Genomic DNA, 16,401 nt, shown 5'->3' on the forward strand with positions numbered 1-16,401 from the left:
GGAGCCAATAAATAGGCTTCAAGATTATCTATTCATGAATATCATGCCCTGGATCCATAATATGTTGATTTTGCAAGCATGCGATAAAATCTCAGCATACGCATGCCATACGGATTGCACACGGATGAAACACGGATACTTTGATGCGAGGAAATTGCATCTTCGCATTGCACACGGATGACATACGGATAACTGTTCATAACTGAACATTTGTGCTATTCTCGGCCGTCAAAATCGTACTGATTTTTTATACGTTGAGTGTGACTTCAGCCTTATACTCATCTCCGGTGCCGGCGTCGTTCCAGCAGTGTTGGCACTGGCTCTCCTGGGTATCATGTAGCATTGTCATGTCAGTTAATCCCTCCGGAAAATCAGCATTGGCTTCACTTTCCCAGCATTCAGAGAAATCAAGAAAACCGGTGGAAGTGAGAACTGATGCTGCCCTCTCCAGATGTTAATTATTAGGAGAGTAGTGTGAAGCCAGCGCTTATTGGATGCAGGGATCGTGTGACATAACAGTGTTATGTGATCCCCAGTAGAGCCAGTGCTGACACCACTGGAACAGTTCCAACACCAGAGGTGAGTATAAGTGTTATTATTTTACAAGGGGGAAACATAGAAATTCAGGAGGGCATGTCCGAGTAGTTGACAACCCCCTTTGATGCTTTTTCAGGTGGTTTTGAAGCGTACTTGCTTCAAACCTGTTTGAAAAAAACATATTGTGTGCACATAATCTTAGCGCCTGATCCCAGTCTCCCTGCTCTCCTCTGATGCTCCTAACGCATCTGCACTGTCTGCATTCAGCATCGGAGAGCATGCACTTTGGGCCAATGATGCAATGATGTCGCTGGTCCAAACTGTCAATCACTGCGTAGCTCGCCACCTCATAAGAAAGCAAGCAGAAATGTGAGCGGCAGGAGAGCTGTGCTTTCCTGAAAAAAAAAGATTAGACGATCATTTTAAATAACTGTCATTTTAAGTTCTAAACCAAGATTCACATTAGGACCCACACTGCACATTGTCCATGATAGCCCAGGTTACTTTTCACTTTTAAGAAGTAATTTACACTCCAGTGTAGGTGGAAGTTTGAGAAGTGAAGGTGTACTTTAAAAGCATTTTTAGAAATTCTAGAATTACTGTGACACAGCGATGTATGTTGATTGATCTATCACCATGGTCCTGCCATACAGATTACATAACATGTATTACTTGATTCACAAAATTTAATTGATAATTTAATCCGCAGACCTCCTGACTGATGGTTGTGGGGTGTAACAAGTTCCCAATGAGGTAGGAGCTGGCTGTAGCCCTGGAGTGCAGGGTGTACCTCTCCCCCAGTATATGTGTGCAGCCTCAATAAATGACACCTGACCCCTGTATTATGCACGTCTCCGCTCAGGGGGTGATAAGAGAAATGGTTGGCATATTTTGAGACTTACATTGTAGATTTTACCATCGCAGGTGTACTGTCGGAAGAGACCGTGAGAATACCGCGAGGACACGGGGCGCCTGAGATTGTTTACATAATCTGTGGATAGAAGAGATATGACTCAAACTCATATAAAACTATGTTCATAATTAACAGCCGCAAATTAAACTGAATAATGTTATACAACGGGTTCTTCCAGCTTGTCCTCACAGCGAGATAATGCCAGGCATTCTTCACCATAGCACTTGCCCTTAGAGGATTTTGTCCTAGCATACAGAAAATAAAGGAAGCTCTTCCGAGCGAGAAACAATTCCTGAGGAATAATGTCCATAAGTATTCGTTTTAGAATGAATGCTATCGCACCCTCCATTGTGGGATGCCTATGGGAAAATCCAGTGACCCATCATAGAACTAGAGAGTGTAGAAACGTCAGAAGCTTTACTTGACAGTCATGGGCCCCAATGCAAAATCTGCAGAGGGGACCCCATCACGTCTTTAAAAGGGGTTGTCAGGGCAAATTTAATCTTTGTCCAGTGCATTAGATATGCAAAAATACCAAACTAACAATAATCCCTTCCTTTATAAGTAGCAGTGTGGTACTAGCAGGTACGCAGGATGCAGTGACGAGACGCGAGACGGTCTGGTGTTTCTAGTAATAACTTTTATAGGTAACTATCCGCAGGGGTAGTCTAAGCAACCGAACAAATAACAGGAATTGTCCTCGCAGGGACTCAATACAAGCAGGGGCACAACAGGCCCAGGAGGAGTCCTTGGACAGATGGGCCGCAGCCCCCGGATAGGGGCAAGCAGCGGCGATGCGGGGTGGCGGCTGGCAGGCAGCCAGCGACTGCAACGGATGACCCGCGGCGAGCAACGGCCTGGCCCTTGCCGCGGACTGGAGCGGGACAGTGGTGGCCGCTGACGGCACAGAACTAGCCGCGACCACGGGTAGAAGCGGGGTGGCTGCGGGTGGCGGGAGACAGGCCGCAGCCTCGGGCTGAAGTGAGGCAGCAGTGGCCGCTGGTGTCCGCGGGCAGGCCGCAGCCACGGGCAGTAGCGAGGTGGCAACGGCCACGAGTGAACGCGGGCAGGCCGCAGCCGCGGGCTGGAGGAAGGCGGCAGCGGACACTGGTCGACGCGGGGCAGCGGTTCTCGGACGGTCGTCTCGGCACCGTCCCACTGATGTCCAGGGGGAGTATCTCTCCTGTCTCTGGCCTCCTTCCTCGCTCCGGTAAGTCGCTCTGGCTCTCAGCTGCTCCCACAGTCTCCTGCTCCTTCTGTCTTGTTCTGCTGACTCACTGTAACTCGCGTTCCCCGCCCCTTTTATATTGGCTCCTCCCCAGCCCACCTGTCAGTCTCCATGGTCCGTCCCTGAACTCTTTCCCCCGGAAACGGTTTCCCCCCCGAACCCTTGGTTCCGACCCGGACACTCGGCAGGGACCCTCTCTCCCACAGGACTACAATGACAATAAAGGAGGTAAAGAGGAGAGATTCCAAATTCCTTACAAGTGATCTATCAGCCAGGCAGCAAGCACTGACGGCTCTTATATAGTCAGAGTACAGACTACTACAAACAGCTGCCTGCATTCTGCTGAAAGATTGCCTAGGAATAAAATGAATGGCAATACCAACCTTGCTTTTGCTGGAAACCAAGCCGTCCCAGGATTTTAGGCATTGTAAGTTTCTTCTTACTGAGTCCATACGACTGCAGCCACACTGTAGACGAAACTTGCGCTGCTGCTTCCATACCTGACACCCGTTATCTGATAATGGGAAACAATGTAAATTCAGTAGGATTCCTTCCTAGGCAGCTGACAGTCTAATTATTTCCTGCAAGGACCTGCTAAAATATTCTGGATTCTAGCAAAATGTGAAGAAGGATCCTGAGAACGACAACCAGTTGTTAGACATCACCTTGTTAAATAAAAATGACAAGGGAAATGTATCACCTATGTAATATATGGTCAGGGCCCCCATCAGGGCATGACAGCCCTTACTGCTATATGGGGCCCGGTGAACAGCAGTACAGAAGGGGGGCCCGCATGTCAGGGGCCCCTATCCTGTGCTTCTAGTCATTGGGCCCCAAGTGCTGCGCGCTGTGGCTGGGCCCTAAGTGCTGTGCACTGCGACACGCTGCTCACACATCAGAAGAGCCACAACAGCGGCCGGCATCAGCAGGGCCGCCATTAGGGCATGACAGCCCTAACTGCTGTAAGGAGTCCGGTGAACAGCAGTACAGAAGGGGGCCCGCATGTCAGGGGCCCCGCTCCTGTGCTTCTAGTCATCGGGCCCCAAGTGCTGTGCGCTGTGGCCGGGCCCTAAGTGCTGTGCACTGCAGCGCGCCGCGCACACATCAGAAGAGCAGCAACAGCAGCCAACATCAGATGAGAGCTGCGCAGAAGTGGAAGAGGTGGTGACGTCACCTGTGGTGACGTCATCAGCTCCGCCCCCGATCACATTATGATGACATCACCACAGGTCCTTCAGATCACAGCAGCAGCTGCATCTTCACTGCAGGAGCGCGGCCAGGTAAGAAGAAAGTTTTTTTTTTCATTTAATTATTGAAAGCATCCAATATGTTTCCCCGGCAGGATGGCGACACATGGACCATGTGTCTTCATCCTGCCAGCATCACGAAACAATCACTGACCTCAGGGAGACTAGTCAAAGAAAACACTGCGGCAGCCGGCAAAGGAGCTCAATCAGTGAAATCCTAGGTGCATTGCTCCCTGGGAAATACGAATATGCAAATAAAGTCCGTGGAGCCTCATTTAAGAGTCTCAAACACGGGACTAGCCAGATCTTCCTCCAGGGAAGGACCCAGCCAAGGGGTGGCTCCTTTCGGAAACCACCATTACCACCACATTAAGTGGAGTCGGATCCTACACAGGACTATTACAAGGAACTAAACAAGTTGGTATCTTGTCTGCCTGACCACTCCATAAGAGCCGGTGATGACCTGATACCAGAGACTCCAAGAATAGGGACATTCTACATGCTTCCCAAAATCCACAAATCTGGAAATCCAGGAAGACCAATTATTTCATGTGTGGGCACCCTTACTGAGCAGGTATCTGGATGGGTGGAGGGTATTCTTAAACCACTGGTGAAGGATACAACTAGCTACATTCAGGACACAACTGACCTATTGAATAAACTAGCAGCAATAGGTCCTCTACCAGAAGGAACCATCCTGGCCACTATGGATGTGGAATCTTTGTACTCTAATATCCCACACCAAGATGGATTAAATGCCTGCAAATTCTTCATGGAAAACATAGGGACTGATGCTGATGCTGTGGTGAAACTTATAAAATTCATCCTCACCCACAATTTCTTTGAATTTGACAACAAGATCTGTTGTGAGTTCATTTTCCCCTTCGTCACTGAGGTCTGGTGAACTCCCTATTCTGGTAAAGGAAGGTAATGAGCCTGATTATCAGGCACCTGAGCCTAATGAGGATGACTGGCTGAGTGGAGTCACGGACTGGATATAAGGCTGCTGACGCCCTTCTGCCCTGCGGGTGATTTCTCTGTGGACTTCTAGGACACCAGTCTGATTCCTGCTCCGCTAAAGCTAAGTTTTCTGCTTTGCCTGTTAGCATTTATGTTTTGTTTTTGTTTTCCTTGCTTTTCTGGATTCTGCCATTCCCTGCTGGGGTGAGCTGAATCTCCTTTTGCCTGTAGCTCTGTCTTCAGAATATTCCTGAGTACTGACATAGCTTTTTTGAAGCCTAGCGTCTTGCAGACAGCAGCCTTCCTGTCCTTTTCTACCTAGTTAGCTTGGGCCCCGTCTTTGCTCAGTCTATCTTTCTGTCTGTGTTAGTGTTTTCATCTTGCTTCACCGTCATTATATGTTGGGGGCTGCCTTTTGCTTTGGGGTCTGCTCTGGGGCAGTTTAGATTTCCCCTTTCTTTCTTTAGGCCTATTTAATTCTCCGGCTGTGATCGAGGGGTCTAGGGCATCGTAGGAACCCCCCACTGCTACTGCTAGTTGTGTTGATAGGTTCAGGGGTCTGCAATCCGATAGCTGCCAACTTCTCTGGTTTTCTGGACTTAGCTAGCATTTCTGTTTTTGCCTCCTAAGGTGACTCAATCATAACAAAGATCTATCTACAAGAGACTGGCACAGCTATGGGAAGTAAAATGGCTCCACAGTATGCAAATCTTTTCATGGTCAAGCTTGAAAGCGACTTTTTGTCCTCATGCCCCATCAGGCCCCTGGCCTACTACCGCTTCATTGATGATATTTTAATCATCTGGTCGGAGTCTGAGCAACAGCTAAAGACGTTCCATGAACAGTTTAATCAATTTCATCCCATCATCAATTTAACACTCAACTACTCCAGCACTGAGATTAACTTTTTGGACACCATCATTAAGCTAAAAAACAATGAAATAGAGACATCCCTGTATCAGAAGCCAATCGACCGTCCAACATACCTGAAATGGGACAGTTTCCATCCAAAACACATAAAGAACTCTATTATCTATAGCCAAGCCATCAGATACAATTGTATATGTTCCAACCCCATGGATAGAGAAAAACACCTTGGTCGCCTCAAAAAGACCTTTTTGAATCAGGGCTACCATCCAAGAACAATTGAAAACCAAATTACAAGAGCCATCAGAATGTCAAGGAATCACCTGCTACATTACAAAGCTAAAGAAGAAAATAACCAGGTGCCTCTAGTAGTCACCTACAACCCAAATCTGGAAGTGCTAAGGGGAGCTGCACGGAAATTACAACCTTTACTACAAAAAGATGCCAGATTACAATCCATTTTTCCAGACCCCCCACTGCTGTGTTTTAGGCAGCCCCCAAATTTAAGAAGCATCATTGTCAGAAGCTCCCTGTCCTCTCCAACAGCTGCAGGAACCTTTCCTTGCAACCAGAAAAAATGTAAAACCTGTCCATTTATAATGACCATGGACAAGATAAAGATCCCCAATTCATATCAGGACTATAAGATCCCAGGTACTTTCAGCTGCATTATATCTAATGTGGTGTACTTAATTATTTGTACTAAATGTCCAACTGGGGGTCTGTATGTGGGGGAGACAGAGCAAAAGCTTAGAACAAGGATGAATGCCCATCATCACACAATAAGAGAAAAAAGAATGGATCTACCTGTGGCAAAACATTTTTGTATCCCTGATCACAGCAACATGGATATGAAATTACTGGTATTGAAAGGTAACTTCAAGTCTCAGAGAGAGAGAAGAGTTTGTGAGTATAAATTTATGACGACCTTTGACACTCTCAGTGCTGGAATGAATGTGCCGCATGGATTTATGTCTTTTTACATCAATTAAGGAATTTGCTTCCAAGACCTTGTGGGGGCATCACAACACATTAGGAGACCCCAATCAGAGGACTATAAAACATCCGGACTCCTTATCTATGTACTCGTCCAATATTTATGTTTCTCCCTCTCCCATATTGATAGTTCTGCTTCACGTCACTTGTCTCATCGATTGCATTTTTTCTGTGTTGTATTGTGCATAAATATGTGACTCTTCAGATTTTGTATTAGTCTAGCCTGATGAAAAGACCTGAGTAGTCTCGAAAGCTTGCAATGTGTTACCATCTTTTCAGTTAGCTATTAAAAGGTATCAACCACTGAGGACTCTCAATTCTGAATATTTTACATAAATTTAATGTGTTTCTCAAAAGATTAAAATCTTCTAACTGTACTTCAGTAACCATAGAAACATCTGACTAAACACCAAAGCAACAAACATTGTGAAAACCAACATTTTTTGTCAGTCTCAAAACTTTTAGCCACAACAATGTATAGGCCAGTGATAATGTGTGCAGAACGTATATGTACCTTATATATGTGTTTATTTGTTTACCTAATGTGATATATAAGAATGTGTTATGAGAATGTGTGCCATTTACAGTATTTATTTAATTGTGTATCATACAAGTGCTACTCACTAAATTAGATTATCATCAAAAAGTTAATTTATTTCAGTTGTTCAATACAAAAAGTGAAACTCCTATATTATACAGCGTCATTACAGAGTGATCTATTTCAAGTGTTTATTTCTGTTAATGTTGATGATTATGGCTTACAGCCAATGAAAATCCAAAAGTCATTATCTCAGTAAGTTAGAATACTTTATAACACCAGCTTGAAAAAAAAGATATTAAAATCCAAAATGTATGTTCAGTAAATGCACTCAATACTTGGTCGGGGCTCCTTTTGAATCAATTACTGCATCAACGCGCCGTGGCATGGAGGTGATCAGCCTATGGCACTGCTGTGTGTCAGCACTACGCCGGAGTCCTGCTCTGACAGGCAGGATCCCCGGCATGTCTCTTCACTCACCCGTGCTGCGGTCAGTTCTTCCCTTCCCCATGCTCTGCATGCTTTCAGCCGGTCCTCTAGCCATGTCCTTAGGGCACATGCGCTCCCACCCTCTTAACTGGTCAGCGCGTGCACTTGATATTTCCTCCCCAGCCAATAGCCTGTGGGACATTATGTATATATTGTTTCCTCCCCACTGGGGAGGTGCCTGAGCGACCCTCCTGTTTCATAGTCTAAGTTGTGTAAGGTTGCATACCAGTCCCCACTGCACTCAACTGCAAACAATGCCTGAGCACTCAACTACAGATCCTGCCTGCTGCACTCAACTGCAGACCCTGCCTGCTGCACTCTGATGTAGATCCTGCCTGCTGCACTCTGATGCAGACCCTGCCTGCTACACTAATCTGCAGATCCTGCCTGCTGCACTCTGATACAAAGACTGCCTGCTGCACTCTGATACAATCACTTCCTGCTGCACTCTGGTAGAAACCTGGTCCGCTGCACTCTGATGCAAGCTCTGTTTGCTGCACTCAGATGCAAACTGTCTGAGCATTCTAATTCAAACCCTGCCAGCCGCTACCTCCAGTCTGTCCTCTGGGTCCAGCTGCTGCGCGTCCGTCAGTTTGTCCTGGAGAGGCACCTGGCGTTCATCGGGAGCCAAGTCTAACCTCTCCATCAGAGGCTCTAATGAACAGTCAGGTGTTCGCTCAGTCACACCCCTCCAGGCACTCCACGGTCCGTGGCACAGTGATTCCACAAATGGAGTGGAAGCCCAGGTTGCTTTGATATCAGCCTTCAGCTCATCTGCATTGTTGGGTCTGGTGTCTCTCATCTTCCTCTTGACAATACCCCATAGATTCTCTATGGGATTAAGGTCAGGCGAGTTTGCCGGCCAATCAAGCACAGTGATACTGTTGTTTTTATACCAGGTATTGGTACTTTTGGCAGTGTTGGCAGGTGCCAGGTCCTGCTGGAGAATGAAATTTCCATCTCCAAAAAGCTTGTTGGCAGAGGGAAGCATGAAGTACTCTAAAATTTCCTGGTAGACGCTGACTTTGGTCTTGATAAAACACAGTGGACCTACACCAGCAGATGACGTAGCTCCCCAAACCATCAGTGATTGTGGAAGCTTCACACTAGACCTCAAGCAGCTTGGATTGTGTCTCTCTACTCTTCCTCCAGACTTTCATCAGAAAACAACACCTTGGACTACTGAGAAACAGTCCAGTTCTTTTTCTCCTTGGCCCAGGTAAGACGCTTCTGTCACTGTCTGATGGTCATGAGTGGCTTGACACAAGGAATGGGACACTTGTAGCCCATGTCCTGGATATGTCTGTGTCTGGTGGCTCTTGAAGCAATGACTCCAGCAGCAGTCCACTCCTTGTGAATCTCCCCAAAATTTTTGAATAACCTTTTCTTAACAATCCTTTTAAGGCTGCCGTTATCCCGGTTGCTTGTGCACCTTTGTCTACCACATTTTTTCCTTCCACTCATCTTTCCATTAATAAACTTAGATACAGCACTCTGAACAGCCAGCTACTTTAGCAATGACCTTTTGTTTCTTACCCTCCTTGTGGTCTGTGTCAATGACTGCCTTCTGGACATCTGACATGTCAGCAGACTTCACCATGATTGTGGAGCCTACTGAAACAGACTAAGGGGCCTTTGTAAACACTAAGGCCTCTTTCACACATCAGGTTTTCGCCGTCAGGCGTGATCCGGCGCTTTTGACAGAAACCGGATCCGGCGAAATGCAATGCCGGATCCGGTTTCCCCCCCATTGACTTGCATTTGCGCCGGATCGCGCCGGATGGCCATGCGTTTCATCCGGTTTTCGCCGGATCCGGCAATGTGTCGTGATCCGGCGTCTGGAAAAAACGGCTACTGTAACGTTTTTTGTCTCCGGCGAAAAAGCCGGACCCGCCGGATCCGGCGTGTCCGGCTTTTTCACACAATGAAAGCCTATGAGCGCCGCAATGCGCCTGATCCGGCGAAAGCCGGATCCGGTGGCCGGATCCGGTTTTTTTGGTCTGAGCATGCTCAGTAGCTCTGCCCACAAGACATATATAAAAGCAAGACAGTGGGACCCACAGCCACACCCAACATGCCACCCAAGAAAGCAACCAAGCGCAGCAGGAGAAGGCAGGAGACCACTGCAGCACCATCAGCACCACCACCACCCCAAATGGAGCAGCAAATGGAACATGCTGAGGAGGGGAGTCCAGCAGCAGATGAGAGACGGTAATTATCAAATCCCCCATTCCTCCAAACTAGGGCCATGGAATATCAAGATATTCATTGGCCCTTTGTTTCTCTTTATTCAACAGCCGCCCAATAGATGCAGCAGCAGCAATGGCAGCAGCTAGAACACCACCCACAGGCATGGAGTGTGGCCACCAGGAAGACAGCACATCATCTTCTGGGAGCCCTCCCTCGCATCGTCAGCGTTTGACGGTAAGTTTTTATTTCCAAAATCCATCATCTCTGTAATATATGTCTATTCATTGCCTTTTATTTCAAAACAGGAATCACAAGATGAAGAGGAGCTCCCAGAAGAAGAAGGAAGGGGTGGACAGACACCTGGAGTGGGCTCACAATTGGTAAGTTTTTGGCATCAAACGCAGAAACACAACATCACACTAAACACAACACATAGAAAACAATGTTCTGCAGACCACACACAGCAAACAAATGCCTACATCCAAAGACATAACATTTTTTGTTTTCTTCTCTAGTCTTCCCAATCTGGTGCTCGGCCAAGAGGTCCTCGCAGTGCCTCCCAGGGTCGTCGGCGACAGCAACGCGGCGGTCACCAGCGTGTAAGTATAAATATTTTTGCTTTGTTTTTTTGCACTTTTTATTTCCTTTCTTTTGTGGAGGCTAATTATGTTATTTTTGTCTTTTTCTTTAACAGCCTTCACAGCGTGCTCCCGACTCTGACGGTGAGGATGGAGGACTCGATGTGGACCACCTCATCGATCTCGTCAGAGAAAGGGAGCCGCTCTGGAATATGGCTGACCGCCGCCACGCTGACCTTATCGTTACCCGACGACTCTGGGAGGAAATCTGTTCGCTCCTTGTGGGCCGCTGGGAGGACCTCGATGTTCGGGCCCAGATTAAAGAGCGTAAGTATATACAGTACCGGTTGCTTGATGTAAACCAGTGTTTCCCGAACTCCAGTCCTCGTGGTCCCCACGGATCATGTGTTCAGGATTTCTATTTACTATGGAAATCCTGAAAACATGACCCCTGGGGACCATGAGGACTGGAGTTTGTGAAACACTGATGTTGTATACTAACCACTCCTTTCTCGTTTCAGGGAACAGAATTGTGAATAGGTGGCGGTCTGTGAGGGATCGTTTCAAGAAGGAGTTCAATAAAGAGATGCGGGCCCCGAGTGGATCTGGAGGATGCAGGAGCAAGTACAAGTACGCACAAGCCCTGTCGTTCCTCTGGGAGACAATGCTCACCAGAAGGTAAATATTACACACCACATGTGAAAAAAAATGTTAGATGTAACTTTTTTTTTTCAGCCAGGGCCATACCATGTCAGTATTTTAATTGTTTTTTTTTCTCTTTATTCCACAGCACGGTGAGCAGCACTCGGGAGCCTGCACGATTGGACCCTTCTGAGGCGATCCCTGAGGAGACCGGCACCGAGGGACACTTCGACCGCCCCAGTACATCTGCACCTTCCCAGCCTTCCCACACATTCGACCCATCTGTCCCATCCACCAGCACAGGAGCATCGTGGCCGCCTACATTACATGAAGCTGCTGGTGAGGAGATCGCTTTCCCTTTACCCCACCCTTCTGCCCCTGCCACCTCTAGTACACCTGCGGGTACTGGGCGACAGCGGCAGAGGGGTCAGGAAAAGAGTTATGCGCAAGAGTTCTTGCATCTGAATGCATCTTTCCAGAACTGTCTAAAAGTCTTGTCAGAGCAAATCTCCGCAGGCTTTCAGCAGATCAACTCCAGCATTCTGGAGGTGAAGACACTTCTGCAAACCATGCATTCAGAAGCAAGATCTTCGCCAAACCACACCTTTTTCAGGTCTGTTGTGGAGCGCATGGCAACACTATCTCCTACCCAGCAGATGCATGTAATGCATTCGTGCCACGGTGCTCTACAGCAGGTTACCTCCCAACCTCCACCTCCCACCACTGTAGTTCCTCCACCTGCACCCCCTCCAGCCACTTTCCATCCTCCAACTCCTATTACATCTGCACCCCCTCCAGCCACTTTCCATCCTCCCCCTCCTATTACATACCAGCAACCTCACCAGAACCAGCAACCTCCCCAGTACCAGACATCTCCCCACTTCCAGCAACCTGCCCTGTACCAAACTCCTTCCCCGTACCAAACTCATTCCCCACACAACTTTCCATCAACATCATCTGCTCCTACAGTCCCTACCCAACCCTCCACTCCACCGCCCACCACCTCTTCTGCCTCCCACATGTCCACCCATTCTGTAGCTTTTTCCACACCATCACCTCTAACTGTTCCTTCCCCACCACGATCCCAATCCTCTCTCCACACTCTCAGTGTCGAAGTGTCCCGCAGCCCTTCCAGCAGTATTTCCACCCCACACTACACAGATTTGTAATGTGTGTTTTTTAATAAAAATGCCCATTGGGTTTAAAACCTTTATTAAAAAAGTTTTTTGCACTTTAAAAACATTTTACAAAAAAAAAAAAAATTTTAAATAAAAGTTAAATTATCGTTTCACAATGGTTGTCTGTCATTTCTTTCTGCGGCGAACTATGTTTAAAAAAAAGGTTAAATACAGGGTATTTCAAAGGTAAAAAGGTATTCAAAACCAGGTATATAACTGTGGGTAAATTTTAGCTTTTTGCCACAGTTGTGTTCCTGGTTGTGTTTGAAGCAAAGTATTTCACCTAAAAAGTTGTGTTTATTGTTGGTGATTTCCTAACAATGTACACAACTTTTGTTAAAAGGTGAAATACTTTGCAGAAAACACAACCAGGTACACACCTGTGGCCTAAAGCTAAAAATAGTAAGACCATGACAAGATAGCCAACTTTGGTTGGCAAAGGTATATACTGTTGGTCCAGAAGGTACACAAGTTTGGTTAGGGCACAAATCTTTCACACTCTGTCATCCTGCCAGTGTACTCTGCCTTGAGGTGACATAAAGTATAGTGCAAAATTGTCCCTCATTACTGAAACCGTCACAGAACTTCTAGTGGTAATATTTCCAATGACAACATCCATCTTCGCCAGTAACTTGCTCTTCTCTCCAACCTGCACTTTCTCCTCTACAACCTGTCAAAGAAGGGCTGTAGGAACATGCTATATATAGTTTTCCAGTAGCCAATCCCGTTCGGAAGGCCACAAGGGTCAATTTTAAAAACCGGATCCGGCGTAATCCGTCGAAAAACGGATAGAAAAACGGATGAACCGGATGAGACGGATCCGGTTTTGTCTGTCAAGAACAAGACGGATCCGGCAGAAAACCGGATCCGGCACATCAGGTTTTACAAAACATTTGCCGGATCCGGCATTCCGGCACGACGCCGGATCGCGCCTGACGCCGAAAACCTGATGTGTGAAAGTAGCCTTAGGAAGCCTTTGCAGGTGTTTTTTGTTAATTATTCTAATTTACTGAGATAATGACTTTGGGGTTTTCATTGGCTGTAAGCCATAATCATCAACATTAACAGAAATAAACAGTTGAATTAGATCACTCTGTTTGTAATGACTGTATATAATATAAGAGTTTCAGTTTTTGTAGAACGGAAATAAATTAACTTTTTGATGATATTCTAATTTTGTGAGAAGCCCCTGTATGTGTATTTTATATCAGTGTGTGTAGCTAACGTGAATTTAAGTGTAGGGTATAATGGAGGGGTCCAGACACAGGTGTTATCCCCCCATGAACTAGCATGTTCTCTGTGTGTATACCAAGCTAAAAACACTACCCCACTTTTACGGTGCTTGCTCTAGTGCCCCATCATCAGCCACTGCAGGCTGGATGGCTGACAATAGTGTTGATCAATGAAATCGCTGAATGCAGGACATGATCACCAGTGCCCCAAGATCATCCCAGGCCAGCCCACGTGATCACTTCTGCCCCCATGATTGCTACTGCGCACATAATCACTTCTGCCTCATGATCACTATTGCCCAACCATGACTAATACTGCCCCCATGACCACTCCTGTCCTATAATCACTACTGGCCTTGACCATTACTATCCCATGATCACTCCTGCCTTTGTGATCTCCTGCCCCATGACCATTTTTGCTGGTGATCACTACTACTCCCATAACCATTATTGCCCCTAACATCTTTACTCTTCCCATGATCGGTCCTATCCCCATCTCTGTCCCCATGATCACTCCTGCCCCATGACCATTATTGCTTCCTATAATTACTATTGCTCTTATGATCACTCCTTACCCTATGACTATTATTGAGCCCTATAATTACTACTGCCGCATGGTCAATCACTACTATCTCCTTGGTCACTCCCACCTCCATGATCAGTACTATCTCCTTGGTCATTCCCGCCTCCATGATCAGTACTATACCTTGGTCACTCGTGCCCCCACGATCAGTACTATCTCCTTGGTCACTCCTGCCTCCATGATCAGTACTATCTCTTGGGCACTCCTGCCCCCATGATCAGTACTATCTCCTTGGTCACTCCTGCCCCCATGATCAGTACTATCTCCTTGGTCACTCCTGCCCCCATGATCAGTGCTATCTCCTTGGTCACTCCTGCCCCCATGATCAGTGCTATCTTCTTGGTCACTCCTGCCCCCATGATCAGTGCTATCTCCTTGGTCACTCCTGCCCCATGATCAGTACTATTCCTTGGTCACTCCTGCCTCCATGATCAGTACTATTCCTTGGTCACTCCTGCCCCCATGATCAGTACTATTCCTTGGTCACTCCTGCCTTCATGATCAGTACTAACTCCTTGGTCACTCCTGCCCACATGATCAGTACTATCTCCTTGGTCACTCCTGCCCCCATGATCAGTACTATTCCTTGGTCACTCCTGCCTCCATGATCAGTACTATTCCTTGGTCACTCCTGCCTTCATGATCAGTACTAACTCCTTGGTCACTCCTGCCCACATGATCAGTACTATCTCCTTGGTCACTCCTGCCTCCATGGTCAGTACAATCTCCTTGGTCACTCCTGCCCACATGATCAGTACTATCTCCTTGGTCACTCCTGCCCCCATGATCAGTACTATTCCTTGGTCACTCCTGCCTCCATGATCAGTACTATTCCTTGGTCACTCCTGCCTTCATGATCAGTACTAACTCCTTGGTCACTCCTGCCCACATGATCAGTACTATCTCCTTGGTCACTCCTGCCTCCATGGTCAGTACTATCTCCTTGGTCACTCCTGCCCACATGATCAGTACTATCTCCTTGGTCACTCCTGCCTCCATGGTCAGTACTATCTCCTTGGTCACTTCTGCCTCCATGGTCAGTGCTATCTCCTTGGTCACTCCTGCCCCCATGATCAGTACTATCTCCTTGGTCACTCCTGCCCCCATGATCAGTACTATATCCTTGGTCACTCCTGCCTCCATGATCAGTGCTATCTCCTTGGTCACTCCTGCCCCCATGATCAGTACTATCTCCTTGGTCACTCCTGCCCCCCCATGATCAGTACTACTCCTTGGTCACTCCTGCCCCCCATGATCAGTACTACTCCTTGGTCACTCCTGCCCCCCATGATCAGTACTACTCCTTGGTCACTCCTGCCCCCCCATGATCAGTACTACTCCTTGGTCACTCCTGCCCCCCATGATCAGTACTATCTCCTTGGTCACTCCTGCCCCCCATGATCAGTACTACTCCTTGGTCACTCCTGCCCCCCATGATCAGTACTACTCCTTGGTCACTCCTGCCCCCATGAGCGCTACTTTATCTGCAGCACTGAGAACCTGTTTCCGCTATAAATGCGCAGCACCCATGCACAGTGTTCGGTGTTACATCTGGTTAGTGTACGATTCTGCAATATCCCGGTACACACATAACACATTACCTGCACGTACTGCACCATTGGGTCACCGACTTCACTTGTTGACCATAGAAACGGTGGTTGCTAAGTTCTGCCCAATCAGACACCAGCACCCATTCCTGCTAGGTGATGTCAGTATGAAGGGTGGGATTGAGGTGCGGCTAAACGTGAAGGACGGGAGGAGTGGCTGTGTGTGAGGGGCGGGACTAAAGGCGTGGCTGTGTATGAAGTGTGAGGCGGGAGGTGTGGCTGGATGCGAAGTGCGGGATAGGGAGCTTGTGTCTATGTAAAGGCCGGGGCAGGAGGTGTGGCTGTGTGTTTGGAGCAGGGCAGGAGGTGTGGCTGGCTGTTGGGGGTGGGGCAGAAGGTGTGGCTGTGTGTTTGGAGCGGGGCAGGAGGTGTGGCTGGCTGTTGGGGGCGGGGCAGGAGGTGTGGCTGTGTGTTTGGAGTGGGGCAGGAGGTGTGTCTGTGTGTTTGGAGCAGGGCAGGAGGTGTGGCTGGCTGTTGGGGGCGGGGCAGAAGGTGTGGCTGTGTGTTTGGGCGAGCAGGAGGTGTGGCTGGCTGTTGGGGGCGGGGCAGGAGGTGTGGCTGTGTGTTTGGGCGGGCAGGAGGTGTGGCTGGCTGTTGGGGGCGGGGCAGGAGGTGT

General features: G+C 47.8%; 1 protein-coding gene across 1 annotated transcript in view; it reads right to left on the reverse strand.

Moving 5' to 3' along the window:
• Positions 1–15,875, reverse strand: part of VWA3B (von Willebrand factor A domain containing 3B) — a 347,179-nt gene extending 331,304 nt beyond the window's left edge. Inside the window, exons 1-3 of the mRNA XM_073589743.1 lie at positions 15,780–15,875; positions 3,062–3,192; positions 1,440–1,528 (exon numbers count right to left, since the gene is read on the reverse strand). Coding sequence (XP_073445844.1) covers positions 1,440–1,528; positions 3,062–3,176 — 204 coding nt within the window. The 5' untranslated portion in view covers positions 3,177–3,192; positions 15,780–15,875. The remainder of the gene's footprint in view (positions 1–1,439; positions 1,529–3,061; positions 3,193–15,779) is intronic.
• Between the last annotated feature and the right edge of the window lie 526 nt (positions 15,876–16,401).

This window comes from Dendrobates tinctorius, unplaced genomic scaffold (assembly GCF_039654945.1).
Source record: "Dendrobates tinctorius isolate UK_male_01 unplaced genomic scaffold, ASM3965494v1 ptg000112l, whole genome shotgun sequence".
Taxonomy (NCBI): domain Eukaryota; kingdom Metazoa; phylum Chordata; class Amphibia; order Anura; family Dendrobatidae; genus Dendrobates; species Dendrobates tinctorius.